The sequence below is a fragment of the Amia ocellicauda genome, chromosome 16, assembly GCF_036373705.1.
Source record: "Amia ocellicauda isolate fAmiCal2 chromosome 16, fAmiCal2.hap1, whole genome shotgun sequence".
NCBI classification, from domain to species: Eukaryota; Metazoa; Chordata; class Actinopteri; order Amiiformes; family Amiidae; genus Amia; species Amia ocellicauda.
In genome coordinates this window covers 8,033,520-8,045,882 of record NC_089865.1, presented here as the reverse complement: position 1 = coordinate 8,045,882, position 12,363 = coordinate 8,033,520, and the positions used below count along the sequence as shown (strand labels likewise).

Sequence of the window (12,363 nt, the reverse complement as noted above, 5' to 3'; positions counted from 1 at the left end):
GGCCAAACTGTTATTCTGTCAGTGTTTTGTCTCTCAATTATTTATATTGTGTTTACATATAGCTCTCCATGTGCACCTGTAGTTTCCCAAAGAAGTGGAAATGTCATGTTTTCTGTACTGTATTTAGATTATTCACATTATTCAGAAGCATTTATCAGAGATTTACAATGTAAGACTATCAGCCTATTGTAAAATAGGATTGTCTAAGATTATCTGTGACTTTGATAAGAAATGGAGGTGTAATTGCTTGATTATTGTTATATTCTCACAGGTGAATATCATGTAATTCCAGACAATTTCGTATTTTGCTGCAGTTAACAACGTAATCACTCAGTAAGAACGTTTTACAAGGACGATACGTGTAGAATATCTGCATCTTTCATACAGAACAGAGGTGTAATTGCCTGATCATTATTACATTCTATTAGGTGAATATTAATGTAATTTTCGACATTGTCCAAACCAAAAGATTGACACATCTGTGTGAACTGCAAAATGTAGATTTTAATATTTGTAAAGTTGATTTTGTAGATAGTTCTATTTTATTACAATTTTGCCAATCATGAGTTGGATGCTATGTATTTTGAATCCATTTATTACATTTTTCTAAATTATTTAGCTTTTTCAGTTAAATGCTCTATTTTTTTATTTTACATTTATATTTCTACTGTAAAACAAATGTTAAAATTGTTAAAAGTTGTCATTTGTTTCTATTTAAAGAGATGTTCACTAAGATATATTGCAATAAAAAGAGATACAATGGTAATTTGTCTTTCATTATGATACATTGATGTTATATATAATTGGTAATTTAAACAGGGGCGGCATTGCTAAGTATGAGTGAAACCCTAGATTTGCTGTCTGGCATAATAATAAAAAAAAATCACCTTGACAATTTGTTTCATCTGCATAATCTCCACAATCATTTGACCCGTCACAGATCCATTTGGAAAGGATGCAAAGGGAAGTTGAGTTGCAGCTGATGAACCCGGCAGATTTAACCCCAAGTTTATAGTAATCTAAGCAGTCTGTGATATCTGCAACAGGCAAAGAATTTAGAAGAACAATAAAAAGGCTGAGTTACCTCAGGAAAAATGATTGATGATGTTTACAACCTTAAATTGAAAAACACATATAGAATCCAAGTAAAAACAAGCAGAAACAACTGTTTTTAGTTTATTTACAGAAGTAACAAGAAGATGTAATACCATACTTCCAAGAATTGCAAAGTTTGTAATTATTTTTTTACTAAAATAAGCTTACTGCAATTCTTTTCATCAGAAGCATCTACACAGTCAATGATCTGGTTACACCAAGCCGAGTTTGCAATGCAGGTTCCGTCCTGGCAACGGGATTCAGATGAAGAACACGTTGAATCTAAGATACAATTTATTAAAAAAAAAAAAAAAGAAAGAAAAAAGGAAAAAAAGGGCAGTATAAGGTCACAAAATTACATAAAATATAAAAAGGATGGACTGCAAACCTGCTGTAAATGATGATTTGCATTTTGAACCCAGGAAAGGAAAATTAATAAATATATGTAAATGATTTCTCATTTAGTGTCATTAAATATATTTTATAATGTGCTGCTTACTTTTGTGTCTCAGTTACACATTTCTTCTGTCTGTACTACTATATAAATTGCTGTTATTCAACCGCAAAGCTGTTTGATTTTTCTTGGTCTCCTGATTAATATATACTGAGGTCTGCAAAGCATGTTAGTAAGTTAATGGTGTAAAGATATTTTGCAGGTGGCTTTACTACCCTTTCGAGATAAATGCATAAACTGTGATCCTTCAGGAGGGACACTGGCTAATCAGCTCTGAGGGAGTAGACAACAAGTGGTATATATTAATGATGGACTCTGGAACTCTGAATCTTATAATACATGTAGTTTTCTTTTCTATAGTAAAACCTGTAGAGCTTTGTGTGACTAATAAAATAAGGTATACTTCTCACACTGAGAATCATTCATCATCCAGAACACCCAATAAGCTTTCCAACTCAACCAGCTTATGACTTGAACTATTTTTAGATATTATCCTGCCATCTAGACAATACATTTATTATATAGATGCTGTCTTTAGGAAGCTTAAATTAAATGTGAAAGCTTTTTACAGTTATCAGTACTAATGACAGGATGAACATTGTGATTTGCAACTGAACAAATAATTAGGGTTTAAATTAAATAGTACACACAGAGAAATCACATTGATGGAAGAGGTTTTTGTTTGTTGTTTGTTTGTTTGTTTGTTTGGTTGCCTTTGCTTTTAAACAAATTATAATTGGGCCTTAAGCATTTAGTTTAAATACTATTACATATATCAATGTTAATCAATGAATAAGTCATATTTAACTCCCAGTCAATAAACTATATATATATATATATATATATATATATATATATATATATATATATATATATATATATATATATATATATTAAGCCACAATAAACTGTTTCTTGAACCAGTCTAAATACTTTACATTCCTTCTGAGGAAACCAAATTAAGTTTTTACTTTAATGACTGGAGTATTATATTGATGCCTTAAAGGATTTCATAATTTCCTTCAGGTTTAAAAAATATTAAGCCATTTTAAGCACTTTTCATGTTAAGCATTTTGCAAATCTCTTTGATGTACTAGTACTGTAGAATGATTATGCAAACTATTTTTAATTTTGGTGAAGGTTAGATTTGCCCTACTATAAAATTGAATGTTTTTGGTGCACATCTTACAGCAACTGCAGCTGGTATACACAATATAAAGGGGTTCCCAGGTGTATTTCATTCTCATCTCCATAAGCAATTAAAACACTTTTAATTAAATATTACAAAAGTTTAATTTTCATTAGAAAAAACTAAACAAAACTCAAGCAGAGATGATGGATGGACTCCTTATTTGCAATTACTATTTAAGTAGGCACACATACTCTTTTGGGCTCCTGGTTGTTCCATGGGCTAAAGGCTTTAATCTGGAGTGCAAAATGTATCCTATGGTTTGGGTCAAAATCACCTGCTATGTTACTGCCTACTTATGCTGGGCGTTTGCAGAGCACACAATTTTCTGAGAGCGTTAATTAATAAATTATAAAAATCAAGTATATTTAGTGGTGGGAGTAGGATGTTAAAAGTACAATTTGAGGATGCTGCCTTAGTCTGATTACTTGTGACTTTGTTGAGACACACCAGAAAATGTAGCTCTGAAATATGTCTTTGAATTCTAGTTTCTGTAATTTACCATCACGACAGAAATTAAATTCCTGAGTTTCAACATCTATTACTATATTTTAAGTTTTGTACTGTAGTTTACTCCTGTACCATTAACACTGCTTTGTAATTATGTATGTAATACTTCAGTTTTCAATGTGCAATATTAAAAAAAAAAAAACTGAAACTTACAGAAGATGTACAAAACATCTAGTTTCTACTACATTGCTTATATACTAGGAGCTGTATTGCTAAAATTGTGACATAGCATTTTTTGAAAATCTATAAGTCATTTTTGATGGCTTATTAATGACTTTTCAGGAGAAAATTATTGTTTCAGGACTGACAGTATATTAATTAGTCTTTGATATACTATAGGAAACATAGGATGTGCTCATTTTATTCTGCAGGGCACAGTATGTATATGTATGTTACAAATCAATCAACAATGCATGTTACACATTGAGCTCTGGATAAACTTTTAAAAGCAAATCAAATGTGCAATACTCACTGGTACAGTATGCTTCATCAGAATTGTCTCCACAGTCATCCACCCCATCACAAAATCTGCTATTTGCCACACAGCGCTGATTGTAGCAGGTTTTAAAACCTTTCCTACAGTTCCTGTTGTCTGTCAATATAGACAAAAATAAATATAATAAAATCAAAGACAATAATAATAATAATAATAGTTGAGATGTTTTAGATGTTTAAATAGCTCTACAGCTGTAATCTTAACATGTGTGTCTTAAGGAGGTGTGGAAAGGAGGTCAAAGCTCTGCCATCCTTATGCTCAAAGACAGTTCATTCCACAACTGTGGAGCAAGAGAGGAGAAACAGCGAGCCCAGGCAGCCAGACACCTGAGGGAAGGCATGAATAATCGAACTGTAGAAGAGGAATGGAGTTGGCAAGAGGGGAAATAGGGAGAGACAAGAGATTGGAGGTGGGAAGGAGCAGGCTGGTGAAGAAAGTGGTGTGTGAGCACAATTTAATATAGGCAGCAATAGAAAACCAGTGTAGAGTTTGATATAGAGGCATAACACAAGTGAAGGGAGGTAGCGAGAAAATAAGGTGAGCAAAACAGAGTTCTGAATCATTAGTGGATTGTAATATTATTCTTATTGGTAGCAGCTGTACTGTATTTTACTGCTGTGATATTGCTACATGACAAAAAAACATTATGATATACAAAAAAAAACCAGAAGGAGGTTATGTGTAAACTCATTTTACAGGTTAAAGTCTCAAGGGGGTAGTTGCACTAAGCTCATAATATATATTTTTTAATCTTCAAGCATCGAAGTACATCCATAGCAACCTTTCTTACCACAGTATTGCATTTTCTCATCTGACTTGTCTTTACAATGAGCTATTCCATCACATGTCAACTGGTAGTCAATACATTCACCATTCCCGCATTCAAACTCTAGGTGAATGTTGCAGGTTGAGTTTTTTGCTGAAAAAGGAAAAAAAGATAAGTTATTAAGCAAGTATTATTTTTGCATTTCTCTTAATAGTTCATGTTCCAATAGCAACAGCTACCATCATATAGGCCTCTGGCTCCTTTGTGAACAGCAAAACCCATATTCAATCCTCTATTTCCTGTATACACTGAGTGCATTGTGCTTAGTTAGCAGAAGTTGTGATCCTTCTGGGATGTCTAAGATCCTAAAGTAGGTCATTTGTGACAATCACTCTGTTTGTACCATCCTCATTGCAAATGTTAGCATATTAGCCTCATTAGCTATGCCAAAAAATACAATAAAAAGTGCAATACATACATATTGGAAAAAAACAACAACTGAATTGCCTGCTTGTTTTATGCAATTTATTTTAAAAAAGGACCTAGAGTCCAATTATTAGATTAACCTTATTAGTAACGTGTGTTACTCTGGATTGGACAGTTTAATTAACAGTCAATGTCTTGTGTGACTGCTATACTTAGAAACTTGCTGATGTAAAAGGTGGCAGACTTGATCATTTGTGAAAAAAACATGTCTGGCTCCATTCACGCAGAAATATGCAAGCCGAGCATTTTTTCCTATCAAATGGAGCATATACCAATCATATGTATATCTCATCATTATAACCAAAGGCAAATAATACAATGAGGTGGAACAAGCCTGAATTATATATTTTTCAAATCCCTGCAAAACAAATATGAGCTTCCAAGCAAGTTGATGAGTAACACTTCAGCCTTTATTACAGCCTGTTACGCGCTGCAAGTCACATTACGCAAGTATCTGACTATGTCTATTTTGATGACTATGTACATCCCACCGAGACACAGGATGCTGTACAAGATTGATTTATCCCATAGTAAATGCATATGGAATGTAAGAGTATATAAACATGGCTTCAAGCTCAACAAGGTGAACATTATTATAGGACTTACACACACATCTGTTGTCATCTAACAATACTCGTTCTCCTCTGCAGCTGCAGTTCACCAATCCATTCGGAGTTAAAAGACAAAGATCATCGCATCCTCCATTCATCACTCGACAAGGAGACAATTCACCTGTAATACAGAAAAAGTACAATTATTTGCAACTCACTATTATTTTTTGCTAAGGTACATTGTTCTTAGTCCCTAAACAATAAATTACACCCATAACCTAATTTCTGTAACAGGAAATTATCAAGTGCTATGGCATTTCAAGGTACAAAGAAATCCTTAAATTAAGCACACTGAATTGTATGTATTGTTATTTTAATATAATGAGATATCATTAAATTGATTATATTTATTTGAACATAAAAACGATTATGTTATAATAGATGTACTTTTCAAGTCATCTAAAATGCAGCATGTTGACAGTGGATTGGGAAAAACGGTGTTGAAAATACTACACAATAGACCCACAGTAGTAGCAGTGCAGTATTTTCGGTTAAACTTCAGGTCTCACCACCTGCTGTGATAAGTCTGTCAGGAGCATTAAATAATACAATTTTGCCAACAGCAAGTGGGCATCTCTGAAATTGCCACGGTCTCGCAGGGACTGACCTGGTGTCACTGACATGTGAAAAATCAAATCAGCATACGAATATGTAAATGGAGTTCTTGTTGTTCGGGAATTCTGATTAAAGAACCCTAATCTAATATCAGCTCCCTAGGCAGGCAGGCAAGTTAGTTTCCCACTTTAGCTCTTCCAGGACTTCAAGGGCAATTTTAGCTTTGCGGGAAAGGGGGCAGGCTCTTGTAGAGTCCTCTTTGAACTGTATTTGGCACTGACAGGGCCATATAAAAAGAAGCTATGAACCATGCCCCTTGGAGCCCGCAGAACAGCCAAGTGAGCAAAGAATAGTAAAGCATTCCCTTCCCCAGCACAAATGGTGGAGTTTCACTCGGCTGCACTGCCAAATACAAGCTGTAGAATGACAAAAGTCAGGTTCCCAGGGAAATTCTGTCTTACTGCAGAACTAGCATAACTGTGAGACGTGTTTCTTTCGTTCTTGCTATTATTAATGAAGCTGGTGATGATGATATTACTAATACTTATGTATATGCACAAACAAAAATATAGCAAACACATTTCATTGATTAGTTCTTATGCCAAATCTCTAAAAGAGAATAGCTTGGACTGCACCACAACCGTTTAGTGCCATCGTTTTCTCTGTGGAACATGATACTTGGTATAAAAACAACAACAACCCAAATCATCATCGAGCCATAGTGTTCTTGTGTAGCACTGGGATCAGAACATGCAAACGCTCTCTGTTTTGGCTCTTGCTGTTGAAGTCGGCTGCTCTAAATAGATATGAAAATGCTTGAGAACATAAACATTTCCAAATAATGATGATAACTCAAAATGGATCCAAGCTAATAATGTTTGCATTTGGAAGACTGTAATCTGCAAGCCGCTTTGAGATAATGCTTTTTGTTTTCCCCATGAAAAAAACATTTTGATCCTTCAAAGAAATCTTTATAGTATGGAAGTAATATCAATAGTTGCAAATCACGACTAAGTAAAAAATAAAAATAAACCCTGTCTATATCTTGTTGTTCTGATTGTATTGAATCATTCTCTTAGGAGACTACTCTAACACAACTGATTTGGGACATTTTGGCATTATAAAGATGTTATGGAGCATAGTATTATTATATAATGATAACATAAAATCTGACTAGCAGGGTAGAATCATTTTATTTTTATTTTTCATGTAGTCTTGATTTGCCCTTTAAGCCTATACTGCACAATATTTCCCCAGCTGATATATTGCAGAGATCTTTTAATCAAGTAGAACGTCCACATTTTTTTTTTTTGCTTCTTACATTCAGAGTACATCCAGTTGGTGTTGTATATATGTAGCAGTCAGTGACAGACAGATGTGACATACAAGTAAAGAAATCCTAAGGGTGTTAACTGTATTACTTTAATGTTGGAACTTAAATTAACACAGCATGCCTTGGGACCCAGGGGAGTTCATTGAAAGTCTACAGTAGTTCATATGTCCAGCTTCCCATGACTTAGATTGGCTCATAGCCCATTCCTGTCCATCCACCATCAGATTTCATCAAGGAAATTCCTGCTGAAAGCACTGTGATGATAAAGTGAAACTGTAGCACCAAAGCACTCCTTTTAGGTAGTGGATATTTGACAAATGTTTCTACAGTAAGTTCATATGTAATTGCTGGCATCTGTGATATCATTAAGCGTATTCATGAAGCTGTAGCTTGACTCTTTAGAAAATGCTGTCAGGTCTTGAAAATCAAATTACAAATTGCTGATTACTGCTCTGGAGAGCCAAGATCATTTAAGTACTGATAACACATACACACATGCACATTTATATATAGTAACATGGTTTGGGGCCAGGTGATAGAGGGATGCTATACTTCGGCTCACATTTTTAATTCCTCGCAACCAGGATGCCGGACCAGGTGCAAGATTACTCTCCCCAGCTTACCTGTTTCAAATGGAGGACATGTGAATAGGGAACAGGTGTGGCACACATGAATGACAAAATAAAAACCTGCTGGTTTCACCTCTGGTGGTCTTAGTATTGTGCCATAAAAATGAACAAGGACGGCGACAGGAGAAGGATAACACTGATCTTCTGATACAGTAAGCCAGTGAATGTACGGGATATCAACCTCATGTTGGATGTGAATGCTACTATATGTATTTGACCCCACTTATATGGGAACTCTGCCACTGGAGAAGGACTACTGCCTGGACTATTGACTTTCAAGATGGCTTTTTCCCTTTGTACCTCTGCTTGTGTTTCATGACAGTGATCAGTTTAGCTGTCTGACCACCGTGGCACAGAGAAAGACTCTCAGTATAGTTAGTGCTCCACTGAAGAGCTAGGTGTTTCATAATCATAAATAAAAGCTAATTTTACATGTGGGAATAGACATTCATTTAATCATATCATGTTACATGGGCAAAAATTAACATAGTCGACCAGGACTATTTGCATTTATGGAATCATTGAAAACTAATAATCTGTCAGCAGTATAAACAACTTAATATAAAACTTGGAAAACTGATGAAATCTGCACATTTACAAAACACATTTATGATACTTAGAACCCATAATTGTAAAATAATACTCACAGCTATTCGTATCATTGGCCACAGCTACAATTCCCATTGGCTGGTGTGGTATATCTGCTCGTAGTACCTTCATATCACCTCCAGTGTACTTATTGGAGCGTAGAACAGCCCTCCGCACCCAATCTGACCAAAAGATGAAGTCGCCATAAATAGCCAGGCCAAAAAAGGTTCCTGGCCCTGACTTCACAATGACCTATGATTTGAATGAAGTAGAAAGACAATTAATGTACTGTTTTATTAAAGTTCGCTGGACCCTAGAAGGCTAACTTTGTAGAAAGGTTGATTTTGAAAAACATGTCTCCAGTGCATGCTTGGTATTTCAGTTTTTGTTAAATGGCCATTAGCAGAAAACTGATAGAGATTTGTTTTTGTCTCTTTTCATATCTGAAATATATACTGTAAAGGCCTCGAGACTTCAAATGGTATTTTGTATTCACAGTGCACATATTATACACTTCAGTGAGCAGAGACATTGGATTGCTGAACATCATAAGTCAACATATGCATATTGCTTCTGGTGGACGCTTAATTCATCAACACAAAAGCTGATATTGAAAGAGATTATTGTTATTATTGTGAATATGGAGCACTTTACAAGAGAAAGAGAAAAAATAGCAGTGTTATTATACCAAACAGACAAACAATATAAACTCTATGATGGACACATAATATCAGAGTATGAGGACAAGGGTACTTCATAATTGTTTTAATATTTCATGACTACACACTGCAAGTGTAAATGAGAAAATAACACATCAAACACTGCCTTTGGGGACGTATTATTGTACCCAACAGAGACCCTGAGAATATTTGATGCCTTTTAAATCTCAAGCATTAGTTGAACATACATGTTACCTCTTCACATTACATTATCTTGCAAAGTAAGACTGAACAAGACAGGTGTTGATTAAAATAATTGTACATGTGCAAAAAGCCAATGCTAAACTGGGACAAAAAGCTTAAAAACAGCACAACAGATGGTTTTCAACATAATAATTTAGCACATTGGTCTGATTTCATACCCAGGAAAAGGTATTCCTTTCCTCTGTGAGTAACATTTCTTATAGGTATATTTACTTCAGTTATTTATTGCAAACATAAATGTTCACCTCTACATTCTCCTGTGTGTACGTGCGTGTGCGTGTGTGTATGTGTGTGTGTGTTTTAAGTATTGTCTGGCAAAAGGTAATATTTTCATTATATTGACTGCAGTGATGAAGTAATTTTTTCCAGCAACCTGTCTATCAAAATGTCTTCTCTTTCATCACATTGCTGCTGCTTGGATTAAGGCTGAAGAAGGTTAATGCTGGGGTTTAAGTGACGGTTGGGGTAAGAGTTATGGTTATTGCTAAGCCTGGGGTTATTGTTAAGATTGAATCTAGGGTTAGGAGATATTGTTAAGCATAAGGTCAGGGTGAGGTTCATGTTTAAGGATAATGTGTGTGTCGTTCAGGCTGCTGTCAGTTTGACATTACTTGATACTAAAATTAGCTCCTGGAGGTGATTTCCTAATTTTACATACTTTTCTTCATGATTATATAAATGTAATATATAGTAAACATTTTATGTAATTATATATATATATATATATATATATATATATATATATATATATATATATATAAATAGTAACAAAGCACATCTTATAGCCTATATTTTACTGACAATATGATTGAAAAAGCAAAACAGACATTCTTGTCCTTTATATGTAATACACATAACTCAACATATTTTCTAGTGCATTTATTTTATTAGTGTAGACTTTTCTAGGATAGGATGAAAAAATATATAATCATTGTGTTTACCAGAACTAAACACTAAGAAAAAATTATCTTAAAAAATGTGACACACAACTTGTAATCCAGAAAGCGAACAGAGAATATGCATCACATATAGCACCCTGTCACTGATAACTCTTTAAACCAACACTAATTCTTGTCCAAGCACAGCTGAAGAGTTCAGATGTAGGGATCAGTCAAAGCACGTCTTGTGTGATCCAAACCATCTCTTACCTTAAAATTATAATTTCAGACTTGTCAAAGGATATGTCACATGAAAGGGTGCAGCGATGCTTCTTTAACTCATGATGCAGTTGCTTAATACAGTGTGAAGATGAGAAAAAAGCACCAAAGTGCTTTTACCCTCAAGTGCTATCTACCCCAGTCAAAAGGTTTTAAAGGTGATGTCAAACAGGCCTTAAATGTTTCAGGACCAAGACCACACTAATTGGATTATGGTTGTCACCCTTCATAGACTGTTTGTTACAAGTGAAAGATGGATAAACAACACCTGGAACATGCCAACATGTTTTAATCTTGGACATTTTTATTATGTTGGTATGTGTATAACATATTCTCAAAAAATGAAGTTGTATTGCTTTTAAATACATTCACAATACCATTCCAGCATAAAGAAATTAATGGGGTGACATTTATGTATGTCATTTCATAGTTATTTAATTAGTTAATTTCTAACTTAATTTACTACATAGGTGTGTGTGTTTGTGTGTTAATCTACAACATTTTAATATGATACCTATGTAGTGCTAATGCATTTTCACCACCTACATGCAGTGGTTCAATACATTTTTGTATACCTTTTTAGCAACATTATTAAATATATTTCATATTGAATGGCCTACAGTTTGAGTTCTCCATAGCAAGTTATTAACCTGATAATAGAATAATTTGAACAGATAACCAGTATAACAATGTTTACAGGGAGGCGGGGATACTTATTGTTTAGCATGTTTTGAAGATTTGATTTAATGTGCTAGCTTGTCTAATTTTGGAATGCAAAACTGCCGATTTTATGGGAACTGGGAAAAACAAGATGATTTGGTTGTCGACTGATTAGCTGATAATCAGTAACTCAGCTCAATATTCTGTTTTTAATTGTAAACATGAAACATCTGCAGCTTAAGGGTCTGAAAGGATCCTTTATAAGTTTAATTAGAGTAGAAATGAAATTACATTCTTGACTTGAAGAGATTAGCCTTGCTGTCTCATGGTTAACTAATAGCTGTGGGCTTGGCCTCATTTCTGAGGGGTCTTGACAGGTGTTCCTTTTAACACACCTAAAGGGATCAGCCAAGACGTACGAGATTATTATACAGTTTGCCATTTAAGTGTGACAACTGAAGGACATATATCCACAGATGTTTCACTTCTAGTGTATGGCTTCCTTGATAAAAACTGCATCATTCTATAAGCCTGTACCCTTGAATCTCAAGTGCTTCATTAATACAGTATGTACTTTATAGCAAACTGGGACAACAAGTGACATCTTTAAGAATGTGCTGAAATACCTCAGTTGCTTTTCGTTACATAGTGCTGTTACATCACTGGTAATAATCAGATATTTAATGATACAGTCCCTGGTAACTAAAGTGTGCTCATTTTACTGCCTTTTTTTACTGGTTATTACTACCTACAAAACCAATACATTCAGGATTATATTTTCTTATACGGATTCATGTTCTTAGAGTACAGTATACAGACACAGTATTAGAAACACATTCTCCCAAAGCAATCACTTGGTGTTATTTTTTTTTTTCATAATATGCAAGACTAAACTGAAATGATTACTACTT

The 12,363-nt window shown here is 34.4% G+C and overlaps 1 protein-coding gene across 1 annotated transcript in view; it reads right to left on the bottom strand.

Moving 5' to 3' along the window:
- The window catches only part of lrp1bb (low density lipoprotein receptor-related protein 1Bb), a 316,016-nt gene that overhangs the window by 90,057 nt on the left and 213,596 nt on the right, over window positions 1-12,363 (bottom strand). The window contains exons 44-49 of the mRNA XM_066688514.1: window positions 8,772-8,964; window positions 5,603-5,728; window positions 4,535-4,663; window positions 3,721-3,840; window positions 1,264-1,377; window positions 888-1,037 (exon numbers count right to left, since the gene is read on the bottom strand). Coding sequence (XP_066544611.1) covers window positions 888-1,037; window positions 1,264-1,377; window positions 3,721-3,840; window positions 4,535-4,663; window positions 5,603-5,728; window positions 8,772-8,964 — 832 coding nt within the window. The remainder of the gene's footprint in view (window positions 1-887; window positions 1,038-1,263; window positions 1,378-3,720; window positions 3,841-4,534; window positions 4,664-5,602; window positions 5,729-8,771; window positions 8,965-12,363) is intronic.